Raw genomic sequence first — 19,109 nt, forward strand, 5'->3', positions numbered from 1 at the left:
TTTTTTTTTGGAACACCCATTTTCGAACATTTAATTTGGCATCCAACGTCATTAACTTATAAAAAGGCTAATACTAGTGAATGCAACAAATTTTTTGTCAGATTTAAATTTTATTAAATACTGGGGATATACAAAAATATATTTTCTTTTTAATTCCCACAATGTGACAAGAATTAAAACGCAAAAATATGGACTAAATTGCTTTGTTTCAACCTTTGATTCTTAATCTGAATATCTTCCAAAAAAGTATTTATATTTGAAAAATAACCCTTATAGATGGCATCTTTTACAAAGCATGAAACCAACCTATTCCATTGAACGAATTTACTTTTATTAAGATGAAAAATATATTTATTTTGAACCTATAATTACCTAATTTGATTGTCTGTTTTGAAAGTTCATCTTTAACCTAATAAGACAAAAATAAAATAGATATTTACACAAAATAAAAAGGCCAAAAAAACGCCACAGCTTCTTTAAAGTTCTTTGCTAAGCAAAGGACATTATTAAAAAAATGTGCAACTTATAAAATTTCACTACAATCATTCAAAACCTTCATCCATTATTATGCATTATTTCGTTCTTCATTCATTCTTTCCAGTAATCTTCTAGGATCTTTCTGAATCCCTATGTCCTGAAAATATTGTTATTAATTAATTAATTGCTTCAATAGTATAAGAAACTAAATATAGCATAAGGTAAAAGTCTGAATGCAATATAACGGAGTGGATTTTTGAATGAAATAAACAACGGTCATCAAAACATAAATGAACAGGGATTGTCTAGTAAATGAAAAGGGTCATGGTTACAAACCTCTAACCTAATTATGGTAGTTTGTTTTTTCCAATAGGACTTTTTGTTATTCGTATGTTTTAAACAATAAAATTTGTGGTTCGTTTTGAAGGAGAATCAATTACCAGAACATTTGTAATCATAATTATTCTCAAATTTTCTATTGCTCTTTAGCCCAAGAAACGAATCTATAACTATCTCCAAAAAATTAACTACTGATGTTTTCATATACTTTTACTCAGGCAAAGACGGGAGCTTTAATGGAAACCAAAACCCTCTCTCCCCAAAATATACATTTTATTTTGAATAATGTTTCTGAATTAACCCCTATATCTAAAAGGTTTCTGTTTTTTTTTTTTTTTTTCTACTAAGATGTATTTTGGCCTAATAGCGGCGTATAGACAGAAATTCTAATAATACAGATTATCATTTTATTTCTTTTTAACGTAAAATAAAAATAATTATAAATTTAAGAAAGTATAATCTAGGAGAAGCAGCAAGAACTGTCGCATTCTGAGATGGTATAATGTCATAAACAAATTAAATACTCTAACTAATGAGCAAAATAAAACATTTTTTTCTTATCGCTATTTATTTCTATCATTCTATCGAAGTTCCTAAATCAAAAATGTTTTAATACTGCGTCATATGTTTCCATAATATTATACGGATTTCATTGAGGGGGATAACGCAAAAGTGCACTGAGGTCTTGTGCCATTGACAGGGAAAGTTAGAGTAACTCAATAACCGTTTTGTAGCCGCTTCTCTCTGTTGTAAAATTGTGTTTAATCTCTTTGCCTCTGTTTCACATTTTCATGCCAAAAAAATGTATTCCTTAATGTTTAACATTATAAGAGTGTGGATGACTATGTCTGAACCAAAGGGCTATATCTGATCTAATCTTAAAGTACGAAGGACATCAAACTTAAAGCTTTTTTTCCTCCCCGGGTCCATCTTAGGTCTAATCAGTGGTTTCCTTGGGCGGTTCCTTGGGTCTTAGGCAGCTTTCTTGGATGTATTATAATTGTTTCTACGGTTCGCTTTGGGTTGTTATAACATTATCAATGTTAGAATCCCTGCTTAAAGCTTCACCAAACAAAGTATTTTTAATTAAATTAAGTCTTTCAAATGAAAGCATTATTAGGACAATTTTTCAAGGGGAATCGTCCAAAAATATTTTAAGGGGGGATTTTCAGAAAGGATATAATTGTCTGGAGAGAATTTTATGGGGGGGGGTGGTAGTTGACATGAGACAACTTTTCAAGAACAAGTTTCCCGTGAATGAAGTGAATTTTTCATGAAGAGAAAACCAGATTTAACGGCATTATTTGAAAAATGATTAGAAACTTAATAAAAAAAAAGTAAGGAGCAGCCCTAAACTGAAAACAACGGGAAATTATTTCATATATAAGTGAGTTTGACTATTTGTCCCAACTTTTTAAGAGCGACTCCTGAAACCCAAAGGGTAACGTAAATTAAGATAAAGGATGCTGCACTAGATCCTTAAGGTCCATCCCGGCGGTGCTGATCTCCGTCTCAAGGCCTTTCAGCCAGAAAGTGCAAGGGGGGATGAAAGCCAGCCACCCTATGCTTTCGTTTACCTTCCCCAGATTTATCCAGGTACCCATTTGGAGCTTGGTCAACTCTGACTGAGCTTACTGAATCACGCCACACTAAACCCCGTCCCAAACCAAATAATTGGATAGACTAGGATTCGAACCCTCACCCTTTCGGACAAGAGATCCTAAATAGAGCGCACCAATCCACTCGGCTAGGAACCCAAAGCGTATGTAATTAGCATAAAAAGCTCTTTTAAAAGGACCAAAAACAACTATCATAAATAGCGAGGTATCGAGGAGCAAGGTAAAGAGCAAAGTTTCACCCCCTTATTCATGGAATAATTCCTGTTCTATTTTAGTTTTAATCCTGGTCCTAATTTTCAATTGAAAAAACTTTTTTTAATTCAATTTACACAAAAAAGAATGGACAGTTCATAGAATAAAAATAAGCACAAACTAAAAATTGAATCTTTGAATATGGTCATGTATTGTACTTTTTTGACAAACAACTTTTGGAACTAGGGCAATTATTTGAACAATTTAGATAGCATTAACTTGAATAAGTAAGTATCCTTACAGCTAGCAGTGAATCTGAAAGAGTTCTTGACCTATCGGATATATTTGGCAAAGAAAAACTCGTATTTATAAGAGACCCAAAGTTAACATTAACTTTGTGTTGGGGACGGGGCGACTTCAAAATTATAATTGCTGCAAAGGTTAACCATAATTGAATATACCTTACAATACATTTAGGTTGTATTGTTTGACGTCAATAAGCCACTTACTGTTGACCTACTACAAAAAACGTATACTATATTGCTTTTTGACTCTTTGGAAGACGATAACAGTTGACAAAATAGATGGCTCTTATTGAATTGCTATATAATCAATAGAAAAATTCGTGAATCTAAAAAAAGGCATTTTGCCTATGCCCGTAGATGCATTCATCAACATTATTTAAATCTAATTAAATTGGGTTGAGTGTCTCGCTTTATTTACTATGTTTTATGGCACAGATAAAGGAATAGTATTACTAGCATTACAACTACCTCTTGGTACGTTATAAATCATTCATTTACAAAACAACTGAAGCTTAAGGAGTAATAAAACAGTGAAACATAAACAGTAAAGAAATTGGTGCGAAGAATCAGCAATATTATAAAGTTGACATGTATTTATTATAGTCAAATTTTATAGAAGATAAAACATGCGTATTTTTAAATGTTAACAAATAACTCTTAATATGGCAACATTAATTAAATCTGCTTATTCCAAAAAGTTCATTAAGTGGACACACGCTATTGAAAGCATCGCGGGATCTATTGTTTCATTGCTGTAGTTAATTATGAAGAAAAGAACTGGATAAATAATGCTTAAAGTAAGCTCCTTAGAATCTATTACTTATTAAAATATAATCCTGACATGGTAAAAAACGAACACAGATAGGACTAAGCCTGAAAAAAAACAAACATAAGCTGTACATGGTTTTTTCCCTTAGAATTGATAGTAGAAATTAAAGATGACATCCACTCAGTGAGCTGTGAAGGATTTTCCATATTTAGGACTTATGAAAAAGTTGTCCCCTGGTCTTGGAGGATTAACATAAGGGGTTCATCACTTTTAAAGGCAAAAGTGGCGCAAAGGGGTTGCTATGCCACTTACTGGAGGGGGAGATCCCTCGTCGGCCAAAATAGTGGGATTTCCGTGGTTACTCCAACGGTTCCGTTCATACTAGCGTAATCGGATGGTCCAGGGCCACTTTTAAAAGCCAAGGTTTACCGATAAGATTTCTAACTATCTCTTTAGACTCAACCTAGGCTGAAAAGTTAAAAGAGTACATAGTATAAAAAAAGGTCTTAGTGTATTCACTTCACACTGTATAAGAACTGATTTAAAAAAAGACTCTTTCTCCCAGCCCGCTCCGCTAGACGGGTGACTGCGAGATGGGGTACGGGGAGGTAAATTAATTCTTCCAGCCAATCCTAGGTCTTTGCCAAGAATGGCAAAGATTTGCAACTTATCTCACAGTCAGTCACTTAATTGAGGTTTGTAATGAACCAGGAGAAACCAAAAATATTCTCAAGAAGAAAGCTATCACCAAACTCATAGGTGATGACATCTTGCAAACAGATATAACTCAACTATCTTCCATCAAAAAGGACATAGATTCCACATCAAAGATAGTTAAGCCTGTTGACTCAACTGATAATCAAGTCGACGCCATTGCCCTAGTCCAAGGCAAGAAATCTAAGAAAAAACGGCAAACTTTCCATCCCAGTCCAAAATTACCACCAATGATAATTCGTCGGCTGAAGAAGAATTTCAGTATTCAAATCAAGCAAATGATGAAACTTCGACCACAATGGATATTTAAATGTATACTATGCAAGATTTTACGTTTCTCACAAAATTATTACTGTGCAATAATGTTGTTTTAACTATTACGATGACCAAAATAATTTGCGCAACAACCCCTTAGCTAGCCCTGATAGCCCCTTAAGCCGTTTTAACTGTCAATATCTCGGCACTAGATTTTGTAAAAAATGTAAAACCAAAGCTAATGGAAGAGACAAAACTTAATATAATCTGCTTTAACATCAAAAGCATAAGAGATAAGTGGACTAATTTTAAAGATTTAATTTTAATTAATGGTTACTGCCCTTTCGACGTAATTGGAATAACGGAGACGTGGCTTTCAGAAATTGATGATACTAATGAATTTTCCCTCCCTGGCTTTCAAGCTATTCATATTGAAAGAAAATTAACCAAGTCCTCTTTTGGCATTTCCCTTTACATTCACCAGGCTATTACACTGTGAATCCTTATTCTCACAACCTATAAATAATAGATGCATTTATTCAATAATTGTTGATATAAGTGTTGACGACAATTCTTTTATTTTTTCATTGTTTTATAAACCACCCCCATTTCCGACACCTTTCTTTTGTAATCTTTTTGATGACTTTTCTAGTTTTATTAATTTACCACAAAAGAAGGCAATAGTTTTTGGGGACTTCAATTGTAATTTACTAAATGTTAGCAGCAATAATGATTGTGATACCTTCTTTGAAACATTTACCTCAAGTGGTCTTCTTCCGACAATCCTTTTTCCTACTAGAGTTGATCCTATGAGGTCTACCACTACTGTAATTGATAACATTTTTGTAGCCACTTCCTTGGGAAATTACCCGTCCTCCAAAATAATATTCTCTGACCTGTCAGACCACTTTCTAATCTATCTCTCCCTACCCTTCCAACCAACTATTAAACACCCTAGAACTAATATCCCTACGTCTAAAAGGATATATAATATTGTGAATATGAACCGGTTCACCGATCGTCTGAAATAATTTGACTGGTCAAAGGTTTTGGATTGTCAGGATGTTAATTCAGCCACAAATGGTTTTACACAGGGACTGAGTGATCTTATCAGTTCAACCTTTCCAGTCTGTAAATCAAACTGAAAAACTACCTATATACACCCCTGGATGTCCAATAGCCTGATAATCTCTTCATATTTTAAAAATAACCTATATAAGTTAGCTTGCAAAACCATTAGCGTTATTGACCTAACTAATTATAAAACTTACAAAAACTATATAAAAAACTCTTCCGTTAAGAAAAAAAAAAAATATTATTAAAAAGTCACTCACTGCAAAGGGAACTTGCGAGGAAAAATACACCATCATATTCAGCATATTTGATAACCCTACTTTATAAGTTTCAAGTCCCTATACACCATAAAACGGAATTTTACATTTTTACCACAAGAAAGATGTCGAATGCATGTTACTTTGTTTCTTTAATTTCTTCCCCAAGGGTGACCAAATGGAAACAGTGATCCTATAAGCTCAGAAGACGGTTCATATACCATCGATGCCAAACAAAATTGGGCGCAATATAATCAACTTCGTGACAAAGCTGTTTTAAAGTATAAGAAAGGTGGACTTGCCCTTATCGAAAGTAGAATACTTTTGAAACTTCATTTGAAAGGCCATTTCTTGGCCAAACATCAACATTTTGACGCTCCTGAAAAGACAAAGTTTGTTTCGAATTGTGCTTCTAATTTGACATCTTTCAATGCAAAGCAGCTAGTTTCTCTTCCCTTTCTCGAACAGAAACAAGTTCATGAACATGAATAATGTAAGTTTCCTTATAATTTTTTGATACGATAAAATAATGCTATTGGGCATTACGCGCTACCTAAGAATCGAGCTACCACTAGTGCTACCTGGGTTTTGTTGGGGTGATATGACAAAATGGGCTAAAATTTACCGACAACTAAATAATCCAGCATTTCATTTGTTGTTTTTTGAAAACTGTCAGTGAGAACTGCTTCCGAGAAAAAATTTATTGCGCGTTGGTAGGTTGCACCCTGACCAAGTGGTATCTTATTGCTCTGTTCTTGGGTATTATTATTTTGTTTGAAAAATTATGTGATGCATGCAAAAAATTTTTGCACAGAGCAGGAAAGACCCTTTCTTGGCCCACTAGTGCTACCGGGGTTTTGTTGGGGTGATCTTAGAAAATGGGCTAAAATTTACCGACAACTAAATAATCCAGCATTTCATTTGTGGTTTTTTTCAAACTGTCAGTGGAAAACTGCGTCCTAAAGAATATTTATGGCGCTTGGGTCGGTTGCAACCTGACCAAGAGGTATCTTATTGCTCTGTTCTTGGGTATTATTATTGTGTTTGAAAAAGTATGTGATGCGTGCAAACAATTTTTGCACAGAGCAGGAAAGACCCTTCCTTGGCCCACTAGAGCTACCTGGGTTTTGTTGGGGTGATATGAGAAAATGGGCTAAAATTTACCGACAACTAAATAATCCAGCATTTCATTTGTGGTTTTTTGCAAACTGTCAGTGGAGAACTGCATCCTAGAGAATATTTATGGCGCTTGGGTCGGTTGCAACCTGACCAAGAGGTATCTTATTGCTCTGTTCTTGGGTATTATTATTGTGTTTGAAAAAAGTATGTGATGCGTGCAAACAATTTTTGCACAGAGCAGGAAAGACCCTTCCTTGGCCCACTAGTGCTACCTAGGTTTTGTTGTGGTGATATGAGAAAATGGGCTAAAATTTACCGACAAATAAATAATCCAGCATTTCATGTTTGGTTTATTGCAAACTGTCAGTGATAACTGCGTCCTAGAAAATATTTATGGTGCTTGGGTCGGTTGCAACCTGACCAAGTGCGATCCTATTGCTCTGTTCTTGTGTATTTATATTTTTTTTTAATAAGTATGTGATGATTTCAATCAATTTTGGCATTGACAATGAAAGACCCTTCCTAGGACCAATCTAGCTCCAGCGGTTTTGTTGGGGTGATATGATAACAAAGGGGAAAATTTACCGACACCTAAATAATCCAGCATTTCATTTGTGGTTTTTTGCAAACTGTCGGTTGAGACCTGCGTCGTAGAGACTATGTATGGCGCTTGGGTCGGTTCCAACCGGACCAAGAGGTATCTTATTGCTCTCTTCTTGGGTATTATTATTGTGTTTGAAAAAGTATGTGATGCGTGCAAACAATTATTTCACAGAGCAGGAAAGACAATTACTTGTCCCACTAGTTCTACCTGGGTTTTGTGGGGGTGATATGAGAAAATGGGCTAAAATTTACCGACAACTAAATAATACATCATTTCATGTCTTGTTTATTGCAAACTGTCATTGGAGAACTGCGTCTGAGAGTATATTGAGGTCGCTTTGGTATTTTGAACCCTTACCATGTGTTATCTTCTAGGTGTCGTCGTGTGTATTTTTATTTTTATGGAAATAGTTTTTAAGTAGTTCATTAACTTATTTCAAAGATCCGTAAAGAACAGTTATGATCAAACTCGATCTTACTGGGTTTATGTTATGTTATCGTAGACCAATTGATTATTAAAAAATACAACTAATTAATACAGAAGATCCTGAGTGGTTGTTTTAACACTCTAAGTAGAGTCATGAATCATAGAGACTATTTATGGCGCTTGGGTTGGTTGCAACCTGACCAAGAGGTATCTTATTGCTCTGTTCTAGGGTATTATTATTTTGTTTGAAAAAGTATGTGATGCGTGCAAACAATTTTTGCACAGAACAGGAAAGACCCTTACTTGGCACACTAGTGCTACCTGGGTTTTGTTGGGGTGATATGAGAAAATGGGCTAAAATTTACCGACAACTAAATAATCCAGCATTTCAGTTGTGGTTTTTTGCAAACTGTCAGAGAGAACTGCTTCCTAGATAATATTTATGTCGCTTGGGTCGGTTGCAACCTGACCAAGAGGTATCTTATTGCTCTGTTCTTGGGTATTATTATTGTGTTTGAAAAAGTATTTGATTAGTTCAAAAAAATTATTCTATTAGATGGAAAGTCCAGGTCATGTCACACTAGTGCTCCATGGGGTTTGGTGGGGTGATATGAGAAAATGGGCTAAAATTTACCGACAACTAAATGATCCAGCATTACATTTGTGGTTTGTTGCAAACTGTCAGTGTAGAACTGCGTCCAAGAGAATATTTATGTCGCTTGGGTCGGTTGCAACATGACCAAGAGGTATATTATTGCTCTGTTCTTGGGTATTATTATTGTGTTTGAAAAAGTATGTGATGCGTGCAAACAATTTTTGCACAGAGCAGGAAAGACCCTTACTTCGCCCACTAGAGCTCGCTGGGTTTTGTTGGGGTGATATGAGAAAATGGGCTAAAATTTACCGACAACTAAATAATCCAGCATTTCATTTGTGGTTTTTTGCAAACTGTCAGTGGAGAACTGCATCCTAGAGAATATTTATGGCGCTTGGGTTGGTTGCAACCTGACCGAGAGGTATCTTATTGCTCTGTTCTTGGGTATTATTCTGGTGTTTGAAAAAGTATGTGATGCGAGCAAAAAATTTTTGGACAGAGCAGGAAAGAACCTTCCTTGGCCCACTAGTGCTACCTGGGTTTTGTTGGGGTGATATGAGAAAATGGGCTAAAATTTACCGACAACTAAATAATCCAGCATTTCATTTGTGTTTTTTTTCAAACTGTCAGTGAGAACTTCGTCCTAGAAAATATTTATGGCGCTTGGGTCGGTTGCAACTTGACCAATAGGTATATTATTGCTCTTTTCTTGGGTCTTATTATTGTGATTGAAAAATTATGTTCTTATTGCAAAAAATATTTTCAAAGAACATGAAAGACACTGCCTTTTCCCACTAGTGCTACCATGGTTTTGTTGGGGTGATATGAAAAAATGGGCTAAAATTTACCGACAACTAAATAATCGAGCATTTCATTTTTGGTTTTTTGCTAACTGTCAGTGGAGAACTGCGTCCTAGAGAATATTTATTGGCGCTTGGGTCGGTTTCAACTTGACCAAGAGGTATCTTACTGCTCTGTATTTAGGTTTTATTATTGTATTTCAAAAGGAGAGCGATGTGTGAAAATAATTTTTTCTGAGAACAGGAAAGATCGTTCCACGTCCCACTAGTGTTACCGGTGGGGTGTTGGGGTGATATGAAAAAATGGGCTAATATTTACCAAAAACTAAATAATTAAGCAGTTCATTTGTGTTTTTTTGCTAACTGTCAGTGAGAACTCCGGCCTAGAGAATAATTATGGCGCTTGGGTCGGTTGCAGCCTGACCAAGAGGTATCTTACTGCTCTGAATTTGGGTATTATGATTGTGTTTCAAAAAATATGTGATGAATGCAAACAATTTTGGCTGAGAGCAGGAAAGATCCTTCCTTGGCCCACTAGTGCTACCTGGGTTTTGTTGGGGTGATAAGAGAAAATGGGCTAAAATTTACCGACAACTAAATAATCCAGCATTTCATTTGTGGTTTTTTGCAAACTGTCAGTGGAGAACTGCATCCTAGAGAATATTTATGGCGATAGGGTCGGTTGCAACCTGACCAAGAGGTATCTTATTGCTCTGTTCTTGGGTCTTATTATTGTGATTAAAAAAGTATTTGATGAGTGCAAACAATTTTTGCACAGAGCAGGAAAGACCCTTACTTGGCCCACTAGTTCTACCTGGGTTTTGTTGGGGTGATATGAGAAAATGGGCTAAAATTTACCAACAACTAAATAATCCAGCATTTCATTTGCGGTTTTTTGCAAACTGTCAGTGAGAACTGCGTCCTAGAGAATATTTTTGGCGCTTGGGTCGGTTGCAACTTGACCAAGAGGTATCTTACTGCTCTGTTTTTGGGTATTATTATTGTGTTTGAAAAAGTATGTGATTCGTTCAAACAATTTTTGCACAGAGCAGGAAAGACCCTTCCTTGGCACCAAAAGTGATACCTGGGTTTTGTTGGGGGGAGCTGAGAAAATGGGATAAAATTTACCAACAACTCAATAATCCAGCATGTCATTTGCGTTTGTTTGCAAACTGTCAGTGAGAACTGCGGCCTGAAGAATAATTATGGCACTTTGGTCGGTTGCAGCTTGACCAAGAGGTATCTTACTGCTCTGAATTTGGGTATTATTATTGTATTTCAAAAAATATGTGATGCATGCAAACAATTTAGGCAGAGAGCAGGAAAGATCGTTCCATGGCTTACTAGTGCTACCTGGGTTTTTGTGGGGTAATATGAAACAATGTCCTATAATTTATCAAAAACTAAATAATCGAGCATTTCACTTGTGTTTTTTTGCTATTTGTCAGAGAAAGATCTGGTCTAAAGTATAATCATGATACTTGGGTCGGTTGCAGATTGACTAAGAAGTATCTTACTGCTATGAAGTTATTGATTAATATTTTGTCTCAACAAGTGAGTGACGCATGCTAAAAATTTTGGCAGAGAGGAGCAAAGATTCTTCCTTTGCCCGCTAGTGCTACCTGGGTTTTGTTGGGTTGATATAAAAAAATGGGCTATAATTTATCAATAACTAAATAATAAAGCATTTCGTTTGTGTTTTTTTAATAACTGTCAGTGAGAACTCTGGCCTAGAGAATATTTATGGCGCTTGGGTCGGTTGCAACTTGACCAAGAGGTATCTTACTGCTCTGTCTCTTGGGTATTATTATTGTGTTTGAAAAAGTATGTGATGTGTGCAAACAATTTTTGCTCAGAGCAGGTCAGACCCTTCCTTAGCACCAAAAGTGCTTCCTGGGTTTTGTTTCGATAATATAAGAATATGGGCTAAAATTTACCAACGACTTAATAATCGATCATTCCATTTTTACAACTAAAAAATCTTTAATGAAGTATAAGACTTTGTGTTATCGTATATTATCTCCAAAGTATTTTGGACAGATGAGTCAGACCATTAAATATTAATTCAGTTTAATTAGCCGGATTAGTGTTATATATAAATATAAGCACAAAGTTGTTGACTAGTGAGACCGAATTTGGCAATTGTACAGGGAAAAGAAGTTTTTGTTCGAGAATGATTATATTTTAAATTAATCCTTACTTTGATTATTATTTTCTTGGTATAAAATTCATATCTAAGATCACTCTGTTATCACTTCCCAGCCACGTTGAGGTGACACTGATAGTGCTTTTGATTTTGTTTTTAATTTGTGAAGTATATACGTATTATTTTAAAAAATAAATATTATATTGTTATACCTCTAAATAAAATCAAAAGTACAAGTGATGGACAACTACTACAACTACAAAGGACACTGTAGCGATAAAACTGTAATCAAACTGCAAGCAATAAAAAGAACAATAATAGCCCTTTGAATCTCAACTTAGTCATTCATGTTGAATTAAATATAAACAAAATTTGTTTAGTCAGTTTCTTTTTTTGTCATTATTCTCTTCAATTTTCAGCTCATGACATCTCTGAATAAAAGATAAGACAAATGGAGAATTAGAAAACTATAATTCATGAGAACATTGTATGAAACTTTCTTAACTACAATTGGACAAAAGTGGAAGATAACAAAATTTGGCAATTTTCTAAATCTAATCTTAAATAATCTGCTAAAATAAAATGTTATATTTGTGTATAAGAAATACTATTTAGTTATTAATAAATATTGCAACTTAACATAAGTTCTATTCTTTGATTCTGTTTCACAGTTTTTACTTCTTATTTCAGTCACCTTTTCAGTTTGAAAAAAAATATATGATAATAATTGTGAAATCATCTCGATTTCTGGAATAAAGATGATATAATATTCGAATAAAACATATTTCTACAGGAGAAAATTTAGTTTTTTTCCTAACGAAGTTTGTATGTTCTCTGTATATTTTGCAATATTTAGCTCACCTCGGTTACTTCCCAAACGATTTGAATAGTTTTGTAATACAGCAAATAACTTCATAATTCAGTATAGTCTACAATGAATAAAGACAAACTGAAAAATAAATAGCCAATAAATACAAACTGTCGATTAGAAAAGCACCTAGAAACTACAAATTAAAAAGCTCTTAATAACCATGCAAAAAGAAAAATCGAGAAGAGAGGGAGGGGAGTGGGGAGGATGAGAGAAAAAGAGCGATTACTTCATCTCATGGTGAAGTTGAAATTAATTATATGAAAACAAATTTAGTAGCAGTAGCAATTGATTTCAATCGTTTATTGTGACCCAAGCTCCTATAACATAAAACAAACAAGAAGCAAAATAAAGCACATGAGGTAGCATTAACACTTGCAAAGGGAAGGCACATTTGGGCTAAGAAAGTAATAGTACATAGTGCTTGTTCTCGAATAAGCTGTCTATAGAGAGGTGGTAGAAGTTTGGTCTAATTCACTCATAAATTCATCTTTTCGATGGGTTTCACAATTCTCTCGTGGCTTGTTTGATGAACTCTGATGAGAGGAGTTTCAGAGTGGCGTTCAATTCTCGTCCGGAGTATTGGCTGTTCAAATCGGTATTATCACTGCATTATAAAATGAGAATGCTTTTATTGGAGTGCTTGTTTTATATGGATGAGAGGAGTGACGTATTGGTGTAATGACAAGAAGCAAAGCTCTTGTATTCGAGGCAGAGGTGATCCTATCTTTGACAATTCGTACCTCTATTCTAGTCCCCTCTTCAAATGCTTCATTGGGACCTAGATTACAACACATTGGGCACTACACTTCTGATATTACTTCTTGTTGCGAAGGATAGGGCTGGGATATATGAATCCAGTTTTTTCTTAGCACGGACCTACCTGCTCTTCTTAAAAAGTATGAACTTAGATTATCGCTAAATTGCATTAGTGAAATTTATCAAAAATTTATCCTTGAACAATAGATCTAAAGGACCAACACTTTTTATTGTACACTCAAATTTTATTGATAAATAACTTAAAAACTTTATTAAAACAAATTATTCATAGGGAACTGAAATCAATATCATATATGTGAAAAAGGGTTATTTTAATCACGTCACCCTCCCTTAAGAGTTTTCTGACGTTTGAATACCTCGATGTTGGAAACGTTGGTCCTGTGTTTTTTTCCAGATAAATGTCTTTCCTTATTTCTTTTCCTTCGAGTTCTGTAATTGTCCCTTTCACATCTGTGGAAATGATAAATTATCTCTTCATATTGGCTGCGCCATTTTCATTTCTTTAACTGCGTAGTTTGTTAAAACCACAAGGTTTTAATTGCGCAGTTACGGGTGACCCATCATAGCTAAAGTTACTTTCAGATAACAAGTTTGGTCCGTATTGTCGAGGGGTGAAAGAAAGGGCATAAAGCTAAATGATTCGAAGTTGGCTTAATTCATTAGAATTAATTTGATTCATAATCGTGGAAATTTTAGCCTAGGTGGAGTCCAGCGGCCTAAAGAAGGGCTGAGATTATATTATGTTTTGTAAAAAAAGGTTTGTAAGGCATACCGTCATTTACTACATAGATAGGGGGTCCTTTTACCCTCCGAGGAGATAGTTAGAGATGTAAGTGGTGACTCAGTGTAGGTGCATTCTGGGTATAGAGTTTAACCGTTTGACCATTCAATCACGTTACCATACCCTGGAGCGGGGTATAACGTACAAAAGATACTAACAAACTCTATATTTTCGGGGCAGTATTGGTAAGTGCGAGTATTTCATTACAATATTTGTCACCAGAGAGGCTGCCCCTCTAGTAAGTGATGTAGCACCTTGATTGCGCCAATATCTGGTGGCAGTCGTGGCTTACAAATAGACACCCAAGATGTATTTTTATTTGAACAGTGGGAACTTAACATTTACGTGGTAAAGCGTGATAGTCCAAGTCAAACCACGCCACCGTGTCACTCAATGGTTGGCAAACCAAACCTTTCTGGTATAAAATAGCATTCCCAAGGTATTTTCAGACATTTCCCACCAAAGGAACCATATAAACTAGACTTAAACATAAAGAATTATAAACTAGATTGTTCAAACTTGATGAACATTCCAAATAGCGTTTCTTCTGATGATTTTTGGCAAAACACGCAAGCAGGGCACAATGCACCTTGCTAGTGACAACCTCTAGTACCCGACATCATCACTTGAGCTTTTTCTGGTCTTTAGATATCACAATATATATATATTTTTATTTGAACTGTTGGAAAATGCTGTTTCATTGCTAGAACGTGATAGTTAAAAACAGTTCACTCCACCGTGGCACTCAATGGCTGGCACATGTTACCCTCTCGAGCCAACTATTATTCCTAAGGTATCTTCAGGCATTTTATCGGTAAAAATGATGCGTTCAAGTGTATTTTGGAAGATTATCGTCTAAAGAGTATGATTTAGGATGTTCAGTTGTGCTCTCTCTCGTCATAGCTTGCCCGTATCATCGGTGTTTGTTGTTTCAAAGAAAATTTTGGAAAAAAGTGCTTAAATTTCCGTTTCTTGATTGGGCTCATCAGTGTTAACTTTTTTTGTGTTTCCAAGTGTGTTTTGTAAGCTTTTCGTTTGAAACGTTAGATTTACGATGTTTAGTTTCAATGTTTCGTGGTTTAGCTTGTCTGTTTTGGATTTTTTGGTGATTCCAAGTGTTTTAAGTTTTTTGTTTGAATAGTTTGATATATGATATTTATTCTAACTGTTTCGAGGTTTACCTTGTCTTTTTTAATGCAGCTTGTGCTGCCATTCGTATTTGGAAGTTCTTCATTTGAAAATTTAATATTTGGGATTTTTAGTTGTGCTTTCTCATGTTTTAGCTTGTCAGTGTTAGCCTTCTTTGGGTTTAAAAGAGTATTTTTGAACAATTTATTTAGTTCTTCTGTTTCTTGGTTTAGCAGTTATTTATTAGCTTTAATGGTTTTTTAAAGTGTTTTTCGGAAGTTCTTGTTGAAATACATTATTTAGGATATCTATTTGCGCTTTTTGCAGTTTATCTTGTCTGTGTTATCTTTTTTGCTAATGTTTAGTGTGTTTTCGAAGTTTTTAGTTTGTATCACATGATTTGTGATGTTAAGTCTTGCTTTTTCGTGGTTGATCTTGTCTTTTTTTAGCTTTTTGGGTGATCCGAAAGATATTTGGAAAGTTTTTTGTTTTGTGTGGGTGACTGTGGTTGCCTCTCTCTGTGTGTTGGTGTGTCTGACTGCGTGTTTGTGTGTGTTTTTCTATTTAGACACAGCAGAGCCTACAGAAGTATCTGCAGGATCTTGTTTTGTATTCACTACATGTAACTGCTTAACAGTCTCTACATATTAGCTGCATGTTTTATGGCATCTGTTTTCAAGATTTTTAACAAGTGGCTCTTCTGTTCTTTATTAAAAGAGATTCAAGTACCTGGAGAACAAATTTGATTTTATATTTAATCATTAGGTCAATAGTTTTCTTGTTTACCAATTCAGTATCCTTGTTATATAGATCTATGAATTTCTTAGATAGTGTAGATCTATGTTTTGACGTATTGATGATAGAAGGTGATGTACGATAAATTGACCTTATACGGCCCCGTGATGTTATTTCATGCGTTTAGTCTTGGGTATATTTGACACAAAGAAGCCAAAAGCTTAAAGAATCTACTTGTAAAGCTTTTCTGAACGACCAAATTTGAAGTTCTATTCAGAATTTATCCATTTCCTTCATCAGGTTTCTTAGATTGGAAGCAACTAACCTTCCTTGGGTATGGCCTACTGGCTTCTGGCTATCAAGAAGAAGGAAAGTTTTTTTGGAGAAATCACATATTCCAAAAATGAAACGATTCTTGGACTTCGTATTTGTTATATACCACACATTGACACACAATAGAGCAAACAAATCACTGCAACCATTCAAAACATAGCTAAAGCTCTCTCTAGTCAGATTTGGGTAAGTATTTAAAGTATAAATGCTTGTCAAGCTGAAATTAGAGTAGCTATAGATAGTTCTTGCCGATACATAGCTAGAAGTCACAAAATTCACGAGGTATGAAACTATTTCAGTTGTGAGTCAAGCATCAGGCTTCAGCAGTGATTCAAAGTCTTGAAAGAAAATTGGAAACATGTTTGTGTCCCTCAAGGGAAAACCAGTAGCTCTCCACCAATCTAGTTTCTCTGCGTTTTCTACGATAGCAGAATCGGTAGATTTGACCACTATTCCGAAAGTCTTTTTAGATGCTGGATTACTTGCTTTGATTCGTCATAGAAATCACTTATGGGCCCTTTAAACGCGTAACAATGACAAAGAGCGGTAGAAATTATAGACTGGTTAGCTCAAACACAAAGATTCGGTCACCTTACCCTGTTTTGGAGATCCATCAGTTGAGTGGGGCTATGCAGCCTTTTTGAACAGACGTCATACACTGCACCACGTCCGCTTGATGTGCGACTTTTGAACCAGGAGACCCGTCAGCGCGGTTTGAGTGGTTTTTGGAAGTATTTTTCGGTGACGCTCATTATAGTATTTCTTTTTTTTTCATTTCTGAAAACCAGGTCGATATTAAAATGTTAAAGGATTGTTCCAATGTCAGATGTCGAAGTTTTCTTAACTTTCTAGGAAATACTCCCCTTAATATGATAATACCTATCAGCAGTAGATGATAATTCATTGGCTGCTAGAGAATCTGCTGCCGGTTTATTATTGTAACAGTCCTGAATGGTTAATGAGCTTTTTATTCCTGGCCTCACGGACCTTTTAGATCTCCCTTTCACGTTCCTGAGTGTTTTAAGCTGTGTAACTGATTTTGCTGTTGCTAGTGCAAGTCTTCGAGGTCTTAAAACTATTATTTTGCAGGGATACGCAGAGATTCCAAAATCATAACAACAATCCCAAACTTCAGGCAAGCTATTCCTCTGAGCACCCTTTGTAACAATTTTATTTCCTCTGACAGTGATTGTTTCTGTTCGTGTTGTCAAAACATTAAACTTATTTAGAGGCATACTTTGTACAAGATACTCGAGATTTTCTTTTCAAAATGTAAAATGTCCAATTCTTAATCAAGTTTATGATCTGACACCTAAAATACTATGGTAGTGATCTTCTAGGGTCGGCTTTGTTTAGCAAAAGGAATCTGATTTGTCTCCTTCTTGGACCATACACTGGACACGTTCACTTTCCTCGATTCAAGTGGATCTTCTTCCTTCTTGATATGAACTACGTTTTCCTTATGTGCCTTCTCAAGATGTCTATAATCTCCTATTCTCTTATATCCACGAGACACGTGTGTATAATATTCATCGTCTAAACAAAGAAGGCCCAAGATACATCTGTCCATTGGTATATATCGCTGTTGCTGTATAACTCTTTTCATCACAGCATTGAATGACTCTGCGGTATTGTTGGTTATTCCGGAGACTGGATTAAAATAAGGAATCTGGGAAACGATGAAGGCACAATCATACTTCAACATGTCAGATTCCAGATTATCTCGAAAGTAGGTAAATGCAGGGATGGACCATTTCACGAGCCTGTCCGTTCTTATTTGGTAGTACTCATCTTCACTTTTTGATCTTAGCAACTGAAGAATATCGTCTTGAACTACCTTGATGTCTTCTTTAGATGCCCCCATTTTCTGAAGTCCATGTTTTGCATTGATCCGATAGTATAGCCAGCAATGAACAGCCTGAATAAGAGGAAATATTTTTTCTGCATACCTCTATACCCTTTTCTCTATCACTCACAAAAGAATTTTGCGGTGAATTGATGCTTGGTGCTTTCTTCATTAGAACTATAAACAGCTCTTCGTGCGAATCAGCTGATCTATTTGTGTGAAGTAAAAATGCAATTGGAATCAGAGGTGTTGTCCCCTTATGGTCGAAGTCAGGATGTCGGAATGTCAGAGCTGAAACCCAGTAATTTCCAATGTTATATTTGGTATCATAATAGAACACTATCGGGATATCGTGTTTTACAAAGTAATCAACCTCTAAGATGGCAAATTCTGATATACAGGTGACGGCTGCTTCTCCTTGCCCAAAAAATTTTTCTGTCACAACAAAATCAGTTTCCGTCATAAGATATCGAATCATGTTACATGTGTCTTTGGATATCATGCTTTTTCTGGCCAAAGAAAAGGCCACTGAAAAGGCTTCTTGGAACATTTGTCTGCAGCTCATTCACTGTCTTGCTAAACTCGTTATGGAAATGTTCTCGGGGCGTCATTGTTGTGGTTTTTGCTACATTTTTGGCTCTTATTAATACAGATTTTCTCAGAAGGAACGAAAGGATAGCTTTTATTCCTTCTTTCTTTTTATGGAATCCATGGGGTCACAATTGGATTTTCTGTCACAAGTACCAACATAATGAATCACCGTATACAGGCAGTGCTCAAGGGGACAGTTGAATGCACATTGCTCATATCGAAAGATATATCTCTTCAAATCAACCATCTTGCTTTCAATCATCTGTTGATTAACTCTCTTTCTGAAGTTTGGATGAACAGAGGGTACAGATACTGAGTGTCCCCCACTACTTGCTGTAACGGTAACCATCAGCCTT

At 35.4% G+C, this 19,109-nt stretch overlaps 2 protein-coding genes and 1 long non-coding RNA gene across 3 annotated transcripts in view; 1 reads left to right on the forward strand and 2 right to left on the reverse strand.

The window, feature by feature from the left end:
• Positions 1-19,109, forward strand: part of LOC148953099 (facilitated trehalose transporter Tret1-2 homolog) — a 209,486-nt gene that overhangs the window by 48,412 nt on the left and 141,965 nt on the right. The window lies entirely within an intron of this gene.
• On the reverse strand, positions 475-6,374 carry LOC148953100 (uncharacterized). The gene is made up of 2 exons (XR_016141624.1): positions 6,304-6,374; positions 475-634 (listed from the first exon to the last, which is right to left on the reverse strand). It is a non-coding gene; the product is annotated as an uncharacterized LOC148953100 (long non-coding RNA).
• LOC148953101 (uncharacterized) lies at positions 17,653-18,682 on the reverse strand. Its single transcript, XM_089087866.1, has 2 exons — positions 18,266-18,682; positions 17,653-18,129 (listed from the first exon to the last, which is right to left on the reverse strand). Exons 1-2 carry the CDS (start codon positions 18,662-18,664, stop codon positions 17,653-17,655), a joined length of 876 nt encoding a protein of 291 aa, XP_088943992.1. The 5' UTR covers positions 18,665-18,682.

Source organism: Artemia sp. Qi Xiang Cuo, chromosome 4 (genome assembly GCF_049724085.1).
Source record: "Artemia sp. Qi Xiang Cuo chromosome 4, ASM4972408v1, whole genome shotgun sequence".
NCBI classification, from domain to species: Eukaryota; Metazoa; Arthropoda; class Branchiopoda; order Anostraca; family Artemiidae; genus Artemia; species Artemia sp. Qi Xiang Cuo.